Raw genomic sequence first — 21,214 nt, forward strand, 5'->3', positions numbered from 1 at the left:
TGTGACTGAATTCGATTTGTGTTTCAAGTGCAGTTTGTATTAAGTGTGGAGTTAGAACCAGAAGGCATTGAAACAAGATATATAGAAGTACAGTAACTTGATAGCACTTTATACTTCATAGTGCAAGAATGGACAGGATTGAGAATGCCCCTCAATGCACATCTTGGCACAAGTATGTGTGCTTGGGGCAGCTGATCCAGGGAGCATATCGCTGGTGGAAGTGTGAGCAGGTGGTCTGGAGTGCTATTATTGGGGTCAAAATACCGCTCAAACCAAATGATAAAATAATAATAAAATGGCCCGGTGCATAGGGAAATTAACAACAATGAAAACAAAATGGGGTAGCCTAGGGGTCACAGCTGTCACTTTTATACGCACTCAAGGTCAAAATTAATTATTTAATCAGCAATGGAGGATATAATATCCACAGGGAAGGCTAAAATGCCTAACTGTACCCAATACCTATAGAAGGGTATGGAGGCAAAGCGTATAAGCAGCAAAAACCAAAAATAATAAATATTTAATAATAAACAAGAACAACGCCGAAATAAATGTGAGCATAGTATACAAAAGTGATATCTACATACCTCATTATTGTTGTGTGAGTTTTTAATAATATACCTACTGTATCTATTATTCTCAGTATTATTTACCCTGTTACTTTTCTCTCCATTTATCTGTTCCTCACCTGAGGATCTGTTTTATTATCACTTGTGTATACTATTGATCCCGGCATCAGCGACGCCCCACGTGGGAGTGCAGTGCTCACGCGAAAGCTCAGTGACGTCACCACGTCTGACGGAGGTACCGGAGGAGCATTGAGGACGGAGGAACTGGTTGCTGAATGCTGGAGAGCTGGAGAGCTGTGGCAGTGACACACGCCGTGTGTGGAAACAAAATACTAGGACTTTAAAGTCTCGCAAGTACCGTGAGTACTAGGAGTACTGAAAGTGCAGTGAGAAACCTGAATAGGACTCATCATAAGAGAACTGCACTAGGTCTTATTAGTACAGAGAGTATCACAGCTATTGAACAGTATTTCTACACAATAACATACACCAGGATAACAACTCAGGTGTATAGGAATACCTATACAGTATGTCATCAGTGACTGCTATAAGCCCAGCTGGGAATTGCTATATCATATGAGTGTGAGAGACTCTGAAATTCTCAATTGTTTTTAAAGAGCTCACAAAGTGTGAGTTTTTTACTTATTGTGATTCATTTATTTTTTTATGATTAAAACTGTGTTACACTATCCTGTGTGTCCTTTGCCTCTCCCTATATATATATACATCACCACCCATGAGGAGGAGACTTGGCTGAAAAGAAGTGTCGTAGGATCCAAGGACACAGATTCAAAGACGTTCCTAATATACTGACAGAGTTCCAGATCCCAGGGTGGATAAAACGCCTGAATTAATTCAACACGCTGGGAGTGCATATCTTACCATTTATTGGTTAAACTTCTAAGACATACTACCCTATGTTTTTTTCTCTCTTTTGTCTCCCCGTGCGCCTAGGTCATTCTTCTGGTATCTTTCCTTTACAAACAAATATCTGTGAGATTGAGGAAGCCAAAATACTTTTGTAAATGGAGAAGGCATCAAAACTAGCTCATGTTTGCATAATGGGTGATTGTAATTATCCAGACATTGTCTGGACAATGAGATTATCATTACAACAAAAGGAAACTGTTTTTTGGAGGTGTTTAAAGACAATTATATGACCCAAATTATTGAGGAACCAACCAGGGGAGGGACATTACTGGATTTGATAATATCAAACAATGTAGAAGTCAAAACAAATATTCAAGTCCTGGAACATTGGGGAAAGCGTGATCATAACATGGTCTCATTTGAAAAAAAAAATATTAACCATATATGGGTTCAACAAAGACTTAACATTTTAGAAAGGCAGATTTGAATAAACTGAGCAATAGTCTACAATGAATAAATTGGGATGTTTTGTAGAGAAAAATGCGGAATGATAATTGGCCAATCTTTAAAACATTGTTAGAAAAGCACATTTAGTGTATACCCTTGGGTAGTAAATATAAAAGAAACAAGTCTAAACCAATGTAGCTAAATAAACAGGTAAGGGAGGAAATGGATTAGAAGAGGCAGGCATTTAAATCCTATCAGGATTATAAGGAAAGTAACAAAAGTTTCAAAAGAGCAAACAAAATAGTTACCAATCAGCAGTGTTCGACAATCCTATACATTTACACGCCCGGGGTGTGTGGATTTAACCCCCGGGCGAGTAAATATTGGCCCAAGCAGCACACGTGGTTTTTTTTAAATTTCCCCCGTTCGCGCTCAAATTTCCCCCGTTCGCGCTCAAATTTCCCCCGTTCGCGCTCAAATTTCCCCCGTTCGCGCCAATTTTTTTTTAAAATAAATAAATAAGTAATCTTCCTCCCTGATTGGAGGAAGAGGGCCGGCTGGCAGCTCTGGGTCCCCTCAGGTCCCAGGATGTAGGCTGGGAGGGGGGTCCCCGGATGTAGGCTGGGAGGGGGGGTCCCCGGATGTAGGCTGGGGGGGTGTCCCCGTCCCCGGATGTAGGCTGGGGGGGGGGGGGGGTCCCCGTGGCTGCTGCTGCTGCCCAGGGCTGGAAGACAAGGTAGGCGCGTCCCCTCCGTCCCACGCTCCTGTGGCACCCGCGCGGGCAGGGTAATAGGAGCGGGGAAGAAGGGAAGCAGCCTGGCGGGAGGTAGAGGGAGGGGGGGTGCGCGTGCGCACGCGCTGGAGGGGGGGGGGGTTGGCAATGTTCCCGGCCACGTTTCCCATCGGGGAGGTTGGTGTGGCCCATGCGGCTGTTCCTAGCATGGCTGCCTGACCCCCCTCCTGGTTGCAGCCTGGGCGCACGCGCGGCTTGCCACGTTTCCCATCGGGGAGGTTGGTGGGCGTGCGCCTGTCCGGCTGTCCCCCCGCTGGTCCCCGATCCTCCCGCTAGCCCCCCGATCCTCGCGCTGACCCCCCGATCCTTGCGCTGACCCCTCGATCCTCGCGCTGGCCCCCCCATCCTCGCGCTGGCCCCCCCATCCTCGCGCTGACCCCCGATCCTCCCGCTGGCCCCCCCATCCTCCTGCTGGCCCCCCCATCCTCCCGCTGGCCAACCCATTCTCCCGCTGACCCCCCCATCCTCCCGCTGGCCCCCCCATCCTCCCGCAACTCCTGCCCGATCCCCTGGCATGTGGAGCAGCATGTGGAGGACAAGCAGGCCCTGGAGGAACAGGTAGGCCCCCACCCTTCCAATGAATACCAACCCAGTCATCCACCCAGTGGGTGTGTGTCTGAGTGTGTGTCTGAGTGTGTGTGTGTGTGAGTGTTTGTGTGTGGGTGTCTGTGAGTGTGGGTGAGTGTCTGTGAGGGTGTCTGTGAGTGTGGTTGTCTGTGAGGGTGGATGTCTGTGAGTGTGTCTGAGTGTGGGTGGGTGTGAGTGTGTGTATTTGTGTGTCTGTGAGTGTGGGTGTCTGTGAGTGTGGGTGTGATTGTGTGTTTGTGTCTGTGAGTGGGTGTGTCTGTGTGTGTCTGTGAGTGTCTGTGAGTGTGTGTGTGTATGTGTCTGTCTGTGTGTGTATCTGTGTGTGTATCTGTGTGTGAGTGTATGTGTCTGTGAGTGTTTGTGTGTGTGTCTGTGTGTGTCTGTATGTGTCTGTGAGTGTATGTGTCTGTGAGTGTATGTGTCTGTGAGTGTTTGTGTGAGTGAGTGTTTGTGTGAGTGAGTGTTTGTGTAAGTGAGTGTTTGTGTGAGTGAGTGTTTGTGTGAGTGAGAGTTTGTGTGTCTGTGAGTGTTTCTGTGAGTGTTTGTGTGTGTTTGAGTCTGTGAGTGTGTCTGTGAGTGTTTGTGTGTGTTTGAGTCTGTGAGTGTGTCTGAGTGTCTGTGAGTATATGTGTCTGTGAGTGTATGTGTCTGTGAGTGTATGTGTCTGTGAGTGTCTGTGTCTGTGAGTGTATGTGTGTCTGTGAGTGTTTGAGTGAGTGTGTGTGTCTGTGAGTGTTTGTGTGTCTGTGAGTGTGTGTCACCCTCTCCCGGTGTCACCCTCTCCCAGTGTCACCCTCTCCCTGTGTCACCCTCTCCCTGTGTCACCCTCTCCCTGTGTCACCCTCACCCTTTCGCCCTCACCCTTTCCCTGTCGCCCTCTCCCTGTGTCACCCTCTCCCTGTCGCCATCACCCTTTCCCTGTCGCCCTCTCCCTGTGTCACCCTCTCCCTGTCGGCCTTTCCCTGTCGCCCTTTCCCTGTCGCCCTTTCCCTGCCGCCCTCTCTCTGCCGCACTCTCTCTGCCGCACTCTCTCTGTCTTTGTCTCTCATTCTCTCTGTGTGTGTTCTCTCTATCTCTCTGTGTCTCTCTCGTTCTCTCTCGTTATGTGTCTCTCTTTCTCTGTGTGTCTCTCTTTCTCTGTGTGTCTCTCTTTCTCTGTGTGTCTCTTTCTGTGTGTCTCTCTTTCTCTGTGTGTCTCATATCTCTCTCTCTCTCTCTCTCTGTGTGTGTGTGTGTGTCCCTCTCTACCCCTCCCTCTCTACCCCTCCCTCTCTCCCCCTCCCTCTATCTCCCCCTCCCTCTATCTCCCCCTCCCTCTCCCTCCTCTCTCCCTCCTCTCTCTCTGTCTCTCTGTCTCTTTCTCTGTGTCTCTCTCTCTGTGTCTGTCTCTCTCTGTGTGTCTCTCTCTCTGTCTCTCTCTCTGTCTCTCTCTCTCTGTGTCTCTCTCTGTGTCTCTGTCTGTGTCTCTCTCTCTCACACTCTGGATCTCTTATTTACCCTATATATCTTAACAGCCCTATAATACACCGCAATAACCTATACTGCTTTCTTCCAGATCTGACTCAAGCTTCACACGGAAGACATCGCAACCCCCCTAACCCAGAAGACAGGTAAGAAACACATCCCCTCCAATGTATTACATTGCGGGAATGAGGTACCTGGACATTGAGGGACTGCGGATCAGGTAAGATCCCAGGCGGGATTGCTGCTTTAGATATTGTGAAGCAGGGGCATCCAGACACTGGTTAAGGGGTTCAGGAAACTACTCATTCACACCTGGCTTTTATTTCTAGATCCGACATTTACACACACACACACACACACACACACACACACACACACACACACACACACACACACACACACACACACACACACACACACACACACACACACACACACACACGTAACAAGGACTAATTGTAGTATAATGTAATACAATAAATTCATTTATGTCAAAAACGAATGTTGTTCTGGCTAGGAATTTATTAAATGTATTTTATTTATATATTTTATTTTAAAGCGGGGTTTGGGGGCTGGGTTAGGGGCGGGGTTGGGGGCGGGGTTGGGGGCGGGGTTGGGGGCGGGACTAGGTGGCGAGTAGATTTTTTGGTCGGGCTAGTAGATTTTTGGGTGATTTGTCGAACACTGACAATCAGCATACATTTATGAAGGATAGGTCGTGCCAAACAAACCTTATTAGGCCTGGGACATAGTGGGATGAGCATTGCTGAGCCGTGCTGAGCCGCGCTGAGCAGATGCACTTACCCCCTGCATCTGTCATCAGCGCGGCTTTAGCAGCCGCTTCCGCACGCGTGCGGATGCGTGCGGATGCGTGCGGAGGCTCCGAAAATTTGCAGAGACAGGCAAGTTTAAAATTTGCCGCTCGGGGAAGCGGAGGAGCGGTCACGTGACCGCTCACATCCAATGGGAGCGAGGGACTAGCCCCGCCTCCCCCTCCGCCTCCTGACACGCCTCCGCTCTGCCTCCGCCCCGCCTCCGCCCCGCCTCCGCCCCGCCTCCGCCCTGCCCCCAGAGCGCACTCACTGCCTCGCCTGCCAGGACAGAAAAAAGCACCATTTTGAGCAGGCGAGGCAGAGCAGGAGCGCTGATCAGCGCGGCCCGTGGCACCATGCCAGAGGCCTTAGTTTCTTTGAGGAGGTAAATAGGATTTTAGACCATGGTAATGCAGTTGATATGGTCTACTTAAATTTTGCAAACGCTTTTGATGCGGTGCCACACAAGAGGTTAGCCACAAAATAAAACAAATTGGGCTCGGTAAAACTATTTGCACCTGGACTTAAAACTCGTTGAAGGATAAACAACAGAGAGTTGTCATAAATGGAACCTTTCAGGGCAGGAAGGGGGCGATGTCATCAGGAACACCCAGAAAAAAAGACATAAAACATCATGGTGCAGTGGGTTAACTAAAAGAGTGATCTGCAGTATGATAACTTGGCTCTTATAGATGACCTACTTACAACAAGTAAGATAAAAAACAGCAAGTGGTTTAGAGGTGGTTCTTGGAGACTCCAGCTTGCAGTGACAGGTGGATATGGCCGCAGCACACAGCAGTAAATACTGATATCAGGCTGGATGGTATGTTCATGAAGTTTTCAACTCCCAGTCAGATACACGCAATCATGCAGGAATAGAGGGAGACCATAGTGTTGACCAGAAAACACCAAACTTTATAATTAAAAAAGTATAGGACATGTACTCACAATGTGATATACGATCAAATTCACATAAGATTTTACTTGAGGCAGTTGGTTCGGTACTCGGGAAGTAGAAACTCCAGTCCCTTCAGTATCTCTCCTCGAGGGTGCCCCCTCATCCGGTCGCGGATGGAAAGCATCTGTCGTCACGTCCGGGCCTTGCGGTGACGACTTCCGGTTGGAGCGGATAGGAGAAGGGATGATGGAATCGCCGTGCCGACACTGTGCCTTCGGGGATGGAACAGCTACCCAGACTGTGGTTCAGCTGTGCTGCTACTCTGCTACTCGGCTCAACGCGTTTCGCTGTATGCAACAGCTTCCTCAGGAGCAATAATTACGTCCCCAGTGGGTTCTTATTAAATAGTATACACAATTAAGTAAATAATTAAAAAAATAATTAAAAACACTCAAATAATTAAATAATTAATTACACACAGGTTCTCCCCATAAAGGGGTACATAATCTCTGTGGTCCAAAAGTACGGCGCTTAAAATATAAATATATTACATAGATTAAATTTATTAACTCCAAAAAATGTATTCAAAATATAATATTATAAAGGCATTCATTTCGCATAACTCAGTTAATGAGGGGGAGAGGGGCGAAATGGTTGGGGAGGGAAGAGAGAGAGAGAGAAAGCATTAATTAGGAGTCTCCAAGAACCACCTCTAAACCACTTGCTGTTTTTTATCTTACTTGTTGTAAGTAGGTCATCTATAAGAGCCAAGTTATCATACTGCAGATCACTCTTTTAGTTAACCCACTGCACCATGATGTTTTATGCCTTTTTTTCTGGGTGTTCCTGATGACATCGCTCCCTTCCTGCCCTGGATCCTAACTACTTGTAAGGGAATCAGTGCATATTCCCTGTGAAGGTTGAGAATATTTCAGCAACACCTTATAATTTATCTTTATTTTCTATTCACATAATTGTTGTTATAGCGCCGTTCCAAGTCACTGGGTTTCATATTGTTTCTCTGTACTTGATTTGGTGGCTGCTTTACACTTTTATCACTTATATATTTTTTTCATTATGGAAGTTGTTTCACCTAATATATTCGCTAAAAGACAAAATAGACATTTATTATTTAATTTTAGTGACATTAACACATCACATACACCGGTTACTGATGACTTTTTAGATGAGGAATTCAACAAGCTAGAAAGACTATTAATTAAAGACACGAGAAGATGGCCAGATCTTAAATTGTTAAACAGATATATTGATTGTCAGCGAATTCCAAGAGGTCTGAGATTTTCAAAGAACCCCTCATCCAATTTGGATGATGAGGAATTTGTTAAAAATTGGCATGAGACCATAGATAAATGTTCCTTTAGTTTGATGACCTCCCTGATCAATCAGCATAAAAAACACATCAAGAAAATTGATGAGGAGGTCACAATAATAGAGGAAAAATTGGCCCATATGGAGGATACTATTGAATTTAAAGTTAAAGATCGTGAATTAAAAAAGAAAATTGACAAACTTGAAAAAGATCTCTTTACTAGTAAATCAAATAAATTTCTTAGAGATGAGGGAGATTACCTTAGAGGGGAACAAAGAGACTGGAAGAAAAAGAAAAGTTATCAACCGCCTACTAGACCTGAGGAAAGATTAGCCAAAGGGCCCCAGAACACCTCAGAGCATTATGCTACAAAATCTTATCACACTCACCCATATGACAATAAACGTCATTTTATACCCAGAACACCATGGAGAGATAATAATGACTCCAAACCCCTACCACATTTCCCTAATAAAGATTCTACGTCCAAACCATATTCTAATCAAGAAAGAGACCAAAAAGAGAGGGATCATCGTAGAGAGAGGGAATACCCCAGTGAGAGAGTACCCCAAAGAGAGAGAGAGCAGGCAATGGAGAGGGAGAGACGTAGGGAGAGAGATATGGATAGAGAGAGAGAACAACGAAGGGAGAGAGAACAAAAGGAAAGAGAGCAACATAGGGAGAGAGATTTACAGAGAGAAAGAGATATCCAAAGAGATAAGGAATATAGAAGGAACCGGGATATAAAGGAAAAAGAAAATAAAGAGAGAGAAAGAAAAGATAGAGAATATCAAAAAGAGAAAGAATTGAAAAGAGAGAGAGAATTAAGAAAAGACAGAGAGGATAGAAAAAGGGAGAGAGACAGATATGAATCTGCAAGACATGCTAAAACTAGCAGATCCCGCTCCCCCATTGGAGCTACTGGGACAAGCGATTTTTTAGAGATGGAGGACCCCACACACATTTGGGAAACAAAAAACCTGTTTACTCCCCTCTTAGAGAAGGAGGAGGGGAGCAATTACCCAAAAGGGGAAAGAAACAGAGAGGAAAACGGGGGGGAAGAAAGAAAAAAGAGAGAATAACTAATCCTCAGAAAAATAGAAGCATCTTTAATTTAAGTACTGTAGATTTGACTACCTCACAATTAAATGTAATCTCCAAGGGGTTGTCGTTTGCACCCACTTGTGGGCCAAATAATTTTGAACTATTTGTAGACGCAAACAAATACATTAGAAAACTTACTGTGAAAAGGTTTTTCCTGAGCAAGAACGTTGAGTCTAGGATGTCTAATCTTAATCCAATTGTGGAGAAGGAAAGTGAAACATTTAAGCATACGACGCTAAGGAATAAATCTACTTTTAATCCCACCTATTACAAGGGCAATCATATTGAGGTCTTCTATAACTTGATTGTTAAAGACTTTGAGGAACTTTCGAAGAATAATAAATCAAAAATTAGGAATAACATGACCAAAGAAGAGACGTCTGCCTTAGAAGAAATAACAAACAACACTAACATAGTTATTAAACAGGCTGATAAGGGAGGGGGGGCGGTCATCTTGAACAGATTGGATTACCTAAAAGAAGCCCACCGCCTCCTAGGAGACAAAAAGACGTATGAAGTTCTTAAAAATAACCCAACTAAAACCTTTACAAATGATTTAAAAGTATTCCTAGATAGAGGTAGGGAATTAGGTATATTAACTGATAATGAATATAAATTCCTATTTAATGAACATCCCCAACTGCCAATATTTTATATATTGCCAAAAATTCACAAGTGTCTGAGACAACCCCCCGGGAGACCTATCATCTCCGGAATCAATTCACTAACATCAAACCTGTCAGCCTACATTGACACTTTTCTACAAGGTCACGTAAAATCTCTAAAATCATATTTGAAAGATACCACAGACGTGCTTGAATTGTTGGATAGTTTCATTTGGAGAGATGATTATATTATGGCTACAATTGATGTCGCGTCTTTGTATACCTCCATAGAAAAGAACTTAGGTTGCGAAGCTGTCGATTTCTTTCTTAGACAAGACCCCGATATGAAAGAGCAACAAGCTCAATTTATCACTGATGGGATATCTTTCATACTTGATAAGAACTATTTTTGGTTTGAAAATGAATTTTATATTCAAAGATGTGGCACCGCCATGGGTACGAGGTTTGCCCCCCAGTTACGCCAACCTCTTTATGGGACTCTGGGAGGAACATCACATTTGGCCCGGTGGCGTTCTGGGGGCGGACTTTGTCCTATGGCGGCGCTACATCGATGATATTATTTTAATTTGGCAAGGTAGCCAGGAGAATTTAGATTCATTTTTATCAAGTATGAACATCAATACGTATAATCTGCAGTTTACCTCAATAACCAGCAAAACCTCTCTAAACTATTTAGATCTAAATATATATATAGAGAATGGCGCTTTAAAAACAAGTTCCTACTTTAAGGACGTTGACAGCAATAATTATATCCTACGCACTAGCTGTCACCATCATTTATGGATGGATAACGTGCCTTATAATCAGTTTAGAAGGATGCGCAGAAACTGTACTGATGAAGCAGTATTCAATGACCAATGTGATATACTAAAGGAACGCTCCAAAGAAAAACATTATAAAACAGACATTCTAGATACAGCACTTGTAAAAGCCAAGAGTCTAAATAGAAAAGGACCTAATAGTGTCTGTGAAAAAAGATAATAACACAAATACAAACCTTGACACAGCATTTTTAACCTCTTTTAATAAAGAATCAAATAAAATTAGTAAAATAATAAACAAACACTGGCATGTTCTGCTCAATGACCCAGTTTTAAAGGACGAAATCCCAAAACATCCTAAGGTGATTTTCAAAAAAGCAAAAAATCTGAAAGGTATGATAGCCCCCAGTGCAATAAAAAAATTGGAAACAAAAAAGAATGGATGGCTCCAGAAACTGGAAGGGTTCTACGGCTGCGCTTCTTGCAAAGCCTGTGAATATAGACAACAAGATAAAAAGGGATTTAAGTGCAATAACAGAAATGAGGACTATAAAATAAAACAATATATGAATTGCAACTCTGATTATATAATCTACCTCCTTGAATGCCCATGTGGGCTACAATATGTGGGAAAGACAACAAGAGCTATTAAGACACGCATCTTAGAACATCTAAGTAATATTAGACGCGGTGTCCAGACACATAATGTTTCAAAGCACTTTACCAACTTCCACAACTCCAGTACACAAGGGTTAAAATTTACTGCTATTGAGCATGTTGCACAGCACTGGAGAGGGCGGGATAGAGACTTAGACTTAAGCAAAAGAGAGATGTATTGGGTACACAGACTCAATACTCTAATGCCTAATGGTCTTAATGTAGATTTTGAAATCACACCTTTCCTTTAGTAACTGTTATTCCATCTTTTTTGTTCTAACATATACCTGATTTATACTAACTTTTATATATTTATATATTTATACTTTTTAAGTATTATATGCTGTTCCAAGTCTGTTATTAATTGACTCATACTATCTCTACTAATTAATGCTTTCTCTCTCTCTCTTCCCTCCCCAACCATTTCGCCCCTCTCCCCCTCATTAACTGAGTTATGCGAAATGAATGCCTTTATAATATTATATTTTTAATACATTTTTTGGAGTTAATAAATTTAATCTATGTATTATATTTATATTTTAAGCGCCGTACTTTTGGACCACAGAGATTATGTACCCCTTTATGGGGAGAACCTGTGTGTAATTAATTATTTAATTATTTGAGTGTTTTTAATTATTTTTTTAATTATTTACTTAATTGTGCATACTATTTAATAAGAAACCACTGGGGACGTAATTATTGCTCCTGAGGAAGCTGTTGCATACAGCGAAACGTGTTGAGCCGAGTAGCAGAGTAGCAGCACAGCTGAACCACAGTCTGGGTAGCTGTTCCATCCCCGAAGGCACAGTGTCGGCACGGCGATTCCATCATCCCTTCTCCTATCCGCTCCAACCGGAAGTCGTCACCGCAAGGCCCGGACGTGACGACAGACGCTTTCCATCCGCGACCGGACGAGGGGGCACCCTCGAGGAGGGATACTGAAGGGACTGGAGTTTCTACTTCCCAAGTACCGAACCAACTGTCTCAAGTAAAATCTTATGTGAATTTGATCGTATATCACATTGTGAGTACATGTCCTATACTTTTTTAATTATAAAGTTTGGTGTTTTCTGGTCAACACTATGGTTTCCCTCTATTCCTGCATGATTGCGTGTATCTGACTGGGAGTTGAAAACTTCATGAACATACCATCCAGCCTGATATCAGTATTTACTGCTGTGTGCTGCGGCCATATCCACCTGTCACTGCAAGCTGGAGTCTCCAAGAACCACCTCTAAACCACTTTCTGTTTTTTATCTTACTTGTTGTAAGTAGGTCATCTATAAGAGCCAAGTTATCATACTGCAGATCACTCTTTTAGTTAACCCACTGCACCATGATGTTTTACAGTATGTCTTTTTTCTGGGTGTTCCTGATGACATCGCTCCCTTCCTGCCCTGGATCCTAACTACTTGTAAGGGAATCAGTGCATATTCCCTGTGAAGTTTGAGAATATTTCAGCAACACCTTATAATTTATCTTTATTTTCTATTCACATAATTGTTGCTATAGCGCCGTTCCAAGTCACTGGGTTTCAGAAATGGAACCTTTTCAGGTTGGGTTAAAGTTCTGAGTGAGTACCTCAAGGATCAGTAGCAAACAGCAAACATGTGAAATCTTATGTTTTTTATTTTTTTTAAATGTTTTAATAAATCAATTCTGTTGTATTAGATAATAGTGATTTTTTTTGCTTTTTTGTTTTTATTCAACTGTTAATGCCATTTTTAATTAGTTTTAAAGCATCTTTTGATTTCTCTAGCAGGTTTTAGCCCACCTCCCAAGCAGTGCAAGATATTTGCAACACTTTCCTGTTTGACATAATTTGTTGCAAAGGTTCCCAACTGTTAGAGCTGTAAACTGTAACAAAAGATAATGTTACCTTAGTGATATACTGTAAAGATACATTGTAGCTGCCGAGTTACACTGCCTGATGCAGCCATTGTGTTAGTCACACAATCAGGATTGTGACAGATTTACAACAGGAGCACCAAACGATTGCCAGTTTAGGTAAGAACGTAGAATTATACATCATACATTATACAATTTAGAAAGGAAAGGTATACAGGGATATGCCAAATAAGTAAAAATGGGAAGGATTTGATCCAGGGAGTAATCCGATTGCCAATTCTTGGAGCCAGGAAGGAATTAATATTTTCCCTTATGAGATATCACTGGATGATATTTCACTGGAGTTTTTTGTTTGCCTTCCTCTGGATCAATAAACTGTAAGTACGGATATAGGATAAAGCATCCGTCGTCTACATTTAGCAAAGGTTGAACCTGATGGACGTACAGTATGTCTTTATTCAACCTCCTCTACTATGTAGCTATGATAACACAGAAAATGAGACAGCGCCTAATTGTATGACATGATACAAGCTCCACACTGATCTAATAAGATACCAATAATATAAATACACCTGTGAAGGATGAGCCCATAGGAAATAATATAATAACAATAGCCTATAAATCAATGGGTATAAAAAGCTGAATACTAATAGTGATGTCTCAGCCAATAAACATATGCTAATCAATAAGAAATTACAAAACGTATAAAAAGTCAAATAAAAAATCTTAAGACCAGTCCCAATAACACTGTCCCCGAGAGTCTTTGCAGCCTGAACACAGGAATCACCAATTCATCTCTGCTTTCTCAGCTCTCTGCCTCACAGCTTAGTGATGTGGCAAATTAGACACACAAATGGCACCCTACTCTATAGTGAGTAGAGGTGCATGACTGAGGCAATTCTTCAAATTGTATTGGATTATTGCTTAATTGTGTGCTGAGGATTAATAGCCTATATATACTCTGTGATATGTAGTGATGGTTAACACCTGAGGAAGTCGCTCTGACGAAACGCGTAGGGGGCCATTTGTGTATCTAAATTGCCACATCACTAAGCGTCAGTTGTGAAGCAGAAAGCTGAGAAAGCAGAGGTTACTAGCAGCAAGAACCAGTATGTACCATCGCCAGCCAGGACATTCTGTGGAGGAATCTCTGTTGCCGGAGGAGCCGAATAGGAGGCAACACAGTGCAGACATCCGACATCAGGTTGCAGTCAGCGTGGAGTGCCGGATAGCACAGCAGCAACCACGTGGAGTCTCCTGCTAAGACGGAGCTTGCGATTGTCTCAAAAACTGCCTGTTTCCTACTGTCGCTTGTGAGTGAGAATTTGTATACCTGTCCAGTCCTAGTAAATTGTTTTACTTTACTTTAATAATAATTTATTTACAGAAGGAGAAGGAGCGGCTCAGTGAGTAAATACACTGACTAACACTGAGTTTGAAGCAGGGGAACCTGGTTCAATTCCTGGTGTCGGCTGGTTGTGACCTTGGGCAAGTCACTTTATCTCCCTGTGTCTCAGGCACCAAAACATAGATGGTAAGCCCCACAGGGCAGAGACTTGTGCCTGCAAAATGTCTCTGTAAGTGGTGCGTAAAACTAGCAGGGCGATACAAGAACATGCTATTATTATAATACACTAGGAGTGCGACCATTCTCTTTTTTTCTCTCTACTATGTGTACATTGTCATATGTTTAAAATATAAAGATAATAAAAAAAGAAAAGAAAAAAGTTGGAAAGTAATATTGCTTCTTTAATGATCTTGAGGTTGGCATAGAGAGCAAAGTCTCCATCTTTGCTGATGACACTAAATTATGTAAGTTAGTAGAATCAGAGCAGGATGCAATTTCTCTCCATAAGCTCTTGGATAGATTGAAAACTTGGGCTGGTAAATGGCAGATGAAGTTTAATGCAGATAAATGTAATTTTATGCATCTGAAAAACAAGAATAAACAGGCGATTTACAAATGTAATGTGGAAAAATTAGGCGAAGGATTTAGGAGTGCTTGTTAACAGCACGCTTGGCAATAGTGCACAATGTCATGCAGTAGCTGCAAAGATGAACAAGATCTTATCTTGCATTAAAAGGTGAAGGGCAGTAAGAATAATTATGCCCCTCTATAAAGCATTAGTAAGACTGCACCTTGCATTAAAGTACATGGAGTACAGTTTTGGGCACCACTCCATTAAAAAACACATTATGGAACTAGAGAATGTGCAGAGATTTATAATCTGTTTATGAGGAGAGGCTAGCTAATTTAGATTTGTTTACATTAGAAAAGAGGCATCTAGAAAGGGATATGATCACTATATACAAATATATTTGCAGACAATACAACAAGCTTTCAAGAGAACTATTCAGCCCAAGGGCAGTACAAACAACACAGGGTCATACATTAATTTTTTTTATTTATAAAATGTTTTACCAGGAAGTAATACATTGAGTTACCTCACGTTTTCAAGTATGTCCTCAGCACAGAGTTATGATGACAGATACATGGTTACAAATACATGGGTACCTTAGGTGAACAGGGTTATACATTAAATATAAAGATATTGCATGAATAGTTAAAGTTAAAATATGTCATAGGCGTATGTAACAGTTACAGACCACATTAAAATGTGAGATGGCTTTAGTCTTGAAAGAACTTAGACTGGTGGTGGTTTTGAGAGTCTCAGGTAGGTTGTTGTAGTTGTGAGGTTGGAGGAAAGTAGAATTCACCAGCAATAAAGGAAAGGGTTCTTTACAGTAAGGGCAGTTAAAATGTGAAATTCATTACCCATGGAGACTGTGATGGCAGATACAATAAATATCTCCAAAAAAAGTTTGTACATCTTTTTAGAAAGGTATACAGGGATTTACTGTGTAGTGGAGTCCCCCTACCCTGCCTCCGGTGTGCGGAACTGCTTCGCTGTTCAGCCGGTGGTCGGAGCTCCGTGCGATCGGGGAGATTGTGGGGGTGGCCATTTTGGGCATGCACAGTGTCGGCAGGAGCGGCGACCATCTATGAATGGCTCTGCATGCACCGACGTGGAATTACAAGTTCCAGAATCCACGGGCGGGGGGAGGGAGGAGATATAGAACATATGGGCTGTCCCAGCCAATGGGATGAGATGCAGCCCTTGTGTAGCAGGATATCCTCTGCGGGGATCAAGGTGACTTTGGCAGTCCGGACGGAGGAGCAAGGAGGAAGGTAGTGTCCAGGGAGTAGTTAGCTTCCTGGACTAGGCCAGATCTTCCCCTTAGTCCCAAGATAGCCCTACCCTGTGAGCGGAGTATTGTAGGGAAGGCCCCAGGTAGGGAAACTCCCATTAGAGATACAGCAGCACTACTGTGCTGGTGGACGGACGTCCGCGCGATGACCTACGGCCTGGACAGAGCTGTACATGGCTGCAGAGGTGGATCACTCTGGCTGGATATTGCACTACGGACCGCGGCCTGGACAGGGTGTGAGGGGAGTTGTTTGATCAATATACTGTAAGTACAAATATGGGATAAAGTATCTGTCGTCTGAATTTAGCATAGGTTGAACTTGATGGCATATCTTTTTTCAACCTAGTCTACTATGTAACTATCTAACTATCTAACTATGTAACATCGATAGCTGATCTCATACTGTAGGTCCAGAGGCCAATGTAGATGGGATTAATGGACAACAGGGACAATTACAAAAATAATGTCTGTCTATCTCATTATAATATTACTCTTAGCACATGCTACTGGGATGTAAGCCCAAAGCACCTTATCACATTAGTGCAAAATAAAGTTGACTCCGCATCAGTTTAATACCATAGTGCCCATTTTTGACCCTTTATGGGTACAAGAGCTAAATATTCCAATCTTGAGAACATTATTACATATTCTTACATTTCATGGAGTTAATTGAAATGAATCAATCAACAAATATACTATAAAACGTCATCTTCAGTGGTATGTTGTTATTTATGCTACTACCACAAGTAGTATTTCACTGCAGAATTATTACAGTGATAAAGCAAAATGTGTACTATGGCTCCTCCAAGTGGGTTTATGTGGTACTTAAGTTTATTCTTGCTATGTATTTATGGACTTACATACTGTACACCAGGCAAAATGTAAGTGAATTCTGAAAATGCTACTATGTATGTATGTCTTTATTTATATAGCACCATTAATGTACATAGCGCTTCACTGTAGTAATACACGTGATAATCATCTACATAACATATAATACAAATGACAGAGCATGGGAATAAGTGCTTCAGACATAAACATTTACATTTAGGAAGAGGTGTCCCTGCTCCAAAGAGCTTACAATCTAATTGGTTGGTAGGAAGAACGTTCAGAGACAGTAGGAGAGCATTCTGGTAAGTGCATCTGAAAGGGGTCAAGCTTTATGTATCAGGTGTATAGTATCAGCCATGGAGCTACTCATGCTTCGTTAAGCAGGTGTGTTTTAAGGTGGGTCTTAAAGGTTGATAGAGAGGGTGCTAGTTGGGTTTTGAGGGGAAGGGTATTCCAGAGGTTTGGGGCAGTCAGTGAGAAAGGTTTAAAGTGGGAGAGGGCTTTAGATACAAAGGGAGTAGAGAGAAGACATCTTTGATCGGAATGCAAGAGTCGGGATGGTGCAGAGTGAGAAATTATTGCTGAGATATAAGGAGGGGCAGAAGAGTGTAAAGCTTTAAAAGTGAGGAGGAGAATTGAGTGTGTGATACGGGATTTGATAGGAAGCCAGGAGAGTGATTTCAGCAGGGGCGACACTGAGACAGATTTAGGAAAGAGTAGAGTGATTCTGGCAGCAGCGTTTAGGATAGATTGTAGGGGAGACAGGTGAGAGACAGGAAGGCCGGACAGCAGGAGGTTACAGTAATCGAGACGGAGAGGATGAGGGCCTGTGTCAGAGTTTTAGCAGTTGAGCAACAGAGGAAAGGGCGTAGCTTTGTAATTTTGCGGTGGAAAAAGCGACAGGTTTAGAAACGTTTTGAATGTTAGAGGAGAATGTGAGAGAGGAGTCGAGTGTGACCCCTAGGCAGCATGCTTGGGCTACTGGGTGTATGACAGAACTTCCAACAGTAATGTGGAAGGAGGTAGTGGGGCCAGGTTTGGGATGAAATATGAGGAGCTCAGTTTTTGACATGTTGAGTTTAAGGCGGCGGAGGGCCATCAAGGATGATATCGCAGAGAGACATTCAGAACCTTTGGTCTGTACAGCAGGTGTAAGGTCAGGGGTTGAAAAGTAAATTTGTGTGTCGTCAGCATAGAAGTGATATTTGAACCCAAGAGATGTGATTAGGTCACCTAGAGAGAGTGTGTAAAGAGAAAAGAGGAGAGGTCCCAGGACAGAGCCCTGGGGTACCCCCACAGAGAGATCGATAGAGAAGGTGGAGGAGGTGTTAGCAGAAGAGACACTAAAAGTACGATGGGAGAGGTACGAGGAGATCCAGGATAGAGCTGTGTTACGAATACAAAGCATATGGAGAATGTGAAGGAGGAGTGGGTGGTCCACGGTATCAAATGCTGCAGAGAGGTTGAGTAATATGAGCAGAGTGTAATGACCTCTGTCTTTGGCAGCATGGAGGTCATTAGTTATTTTAGTGAGGGCTGCTTCAGTGGAGTGAGCAGTGTGGAACCCAGATTGCAGAGGATCTAGAAGAGAATAGGTGGTGAGAAAATGGAGTAGACGAGAGAATACAAGATGTTCAAGGAGTTGAGAGGCAAAAGGCTGGAGGGAGACAGGTTGATATTTAGAAAGACAGGTAGGGTCAAGCTTACTATTTTTGAGTAATGGCATGACTTTTGCATGTTTGAAGTAGGAGGTAAAGGTACCAGAGTAGAGGGAGTAGTTAAAAATGTGTGTGAGTGTAGGGATTATAGTAGGAGCAAGAGGTTTTAGGAGATGGGAGGGAATGGTGTCAAGAGGGCAAGTGGTAGAGAGAGAAGAAGAGATCAGCAGTGACACATCCTCTTCTGTGACAGCAGAAAAAGAGTCAAGGAAAGCAGGAAGAGAGTTAGGCTAAGGTCCCATTGCACGCGTCCGCACGGCTGGCTTGCTTGCCGGCGGCGCGTGCAACTCGCTGTACCGCGATCTGCGGTCTACAGGATACTTTTCTCGGAGCGGGGGGGCGTGGCCAAATGGGTCGGGGGGGGCGCGGCCATGACGTGAGGGGCCGGAGCGGGAGGTGGGCGGGAGTGGGAGGATTGACAGGGAGGGGGGGGCGTGGCTTGAGCGGAGGGACCCGCTACTCTTCCCCCCCCTCCCTCCACGGGCTGCCACGGGCTGCAGGTAAGTAAAAAAAACACACACACGCAGGCACTCATACATACATACATACACACACACACACAGACAGGCACTCACGCACTCATACACACACATACACACACACACACAGACAGAGACAGGCACGCACGCACTCATACACACACACACACAGACAGAGACAGGCACGCACACAGACAGGCACACACATACACACACACAGGCAGGCACGCACGCACGCACTCAGACACACACACACACACAGACAGAGACAGGCACGCTCACAGACAGGCACACACATACACACACACAGGCAGGCACTCACGCACTCAGACACACACACACACACAGACAGAGACAGGCACGCACACAGACAGGCACACACATACACACACACACAGGCAGGCACGCACGCACTCAGACACACACACAGAGAGGCACTCACGCTGCTTTCACTCCACACTCCTCCCCGCTCCCCGAAGCCTCTCCTCCTCCCGCAGCCTCCCCTCCCCATTGGCTCACAGCCACACCACGTGACGCGTCAACGCTAGGAAACACCATTCTGTGGTGTCTCCTAGCGGCTGACGCGCCACAGCGTGTAGTCAGCTGTGCAGCCAGTGGGGACCGGGACCGGCTCGCGAGGATTCCCCTGCTGGTGGGGAACTCGCTACATTGCCGCCCGCGCCAACGAGCGCAGCGGGTCCCAGGCCTTAGGAAGCGGTGTGGGAGGAGGAAACAGAGGGGATGTTCTGATTATGGATTCCACCTTTACCTTAAATTAGTCAGCAAAGTCCTGTGGTGAGATCGAGGAAGAAGAAGAGGCAGCTCTTTATTTTATGTCATTTTGGTAATCTCTTGAAACTTTTTTTTATTTGTTTTTAAAGTTGACAAAATAGTCAAAACTATTTAATGCTATAAGCCTGATATAGCAACAGAAAATAATATTTGTACCTCAGGTTCTATTTCTCGATTTTAATTGTATTAACAAATTTTTGGCACTATATGAATAGATTTTACTATTTTTGTATTTTAGATCTAAAATGTAATAAGTACTGTATTGCTTTGGACTCTAATTGACCTTTGCACGCTTTGAAGAGTAATTGCTTTTTCGAACAGATTTTGCTATAATAGATTTTTGCGTGCTAATTACATATTTTTCTTTATAAACAGATACCCCAAACTCTGCAAGTATATCTTGATATATCTTTGGTGGTGGCAGCATTTTGAGGTATGGGTATGTCTGTGACGGATTGAGGGGAGATATTACTCAATTTAGGGACCCTGCTAAATGTGTTGGCTAGATAGCTGTGTGTATTAACCCTTGTCACATATACAAGTCACATGCTCACAGGTATGCCATTCATGACAATCTCAATAATACTTCTCCATCAATTAGACTTGATCCGAAAGATGGGATAAACTTGTAAGTTGTGGGAAGGAAATAGTTATTTACAAATTATTTAATAGAAAGTACAGTATAATTTTATTCGCTTCCTCTATAAGGCTGCGGCCCTACTGGAGCTGACCGCGCTCATGCTTGCGAGCGGTGATGTCCCCAGCTCTCCAAGCATGAGCGCCGGGTGTTCTGTCTATTTTGCAAGCGTACACACAAAAATAATTAGGCCGACAAATTACATTTTATTTGAACCCTATCGCTGCCGTAGGGCCTGTAACACAATGCTTTGTTCATCCCTTTGGCAGCGCTAGGGTTAAGCACTAAACCACAGCTTTGCAAACACCTTCTTTGTTACATACTATCTAGCATCATGTGAAACGCTAAGAATATTTTTGGGGAATGCTCCTCTTGATATTCTTGGTACAGAGATTGCAGGCTGCGTGCTCAGGGTTTTCTATGCATTGTAGCAGTTGAGCTGGCCTGTTGTAAAGAAACAAAATACATAACCTGTCAATGGAGAAATATTACTTTCAGAAATGTGTTAAACCTATTTGTTACATATTAAAGTATTAAAAATACATTAATCGAAACTCATTTCACATGTTTGATTAACCAACAATTTAAGATGCACTGCAGTAAAAGTATAATAACATCTTGCAGAGCTGACTTTGAACTTTAAAGCAGCATTTCCTGAATGATTTAAATTTTATTTTCAATATAGGTATGAAGCACATGGTCTCTGAAGTTGAACCCCATTCATTTCAGCTCTGGGGACCTTCTGGTTCCCGAAATACTTATCCTGCAATTTTAAATGTC

General features: G+C 43.2%; 1 protein-coding gene across 1 annotated transcript in view; it reads right to left on the reverse strand.

Moving 5' to 3' along the window:
* Positions 1-15,218: 15,218 nt before the first annotated feature.
* LOC142465166 (ADP-ribosyl cyclase/cyclic ADP-ribose hydrolase 1-like) overlaps positions 15,219-21,214 on the reverse strand; it is a 69,597-nt gene continuing 63,601 nt past the window's right edge. The window contains exon 8 of the mRNA XM_075569125.1: positions 15,219-20,878. Within this exon, the coding sequence (XP_075425240.1) occupies positions 20,779-20,878 (100 nt within the window). The 3' untranslated portion in view covers positions 15,219-20,778. The remainder of the gene's footprint in view (positions 20,879-21,214) is intronic.

The sequence above is a fragment of the Ascaphus truei genome, chromosome 1 (assembly GCF_040206685.1).
Source record: "Ascaphus truei isolate aAscTru1 chromosome 1, aAscTru1.hap1, whole genome shotgun sequence".
NCBI lineage: Eukaryota > Metazoa > Chordata > Amphibia > Anura > Ascaphidae > Ascaphus > Ascaphus truei.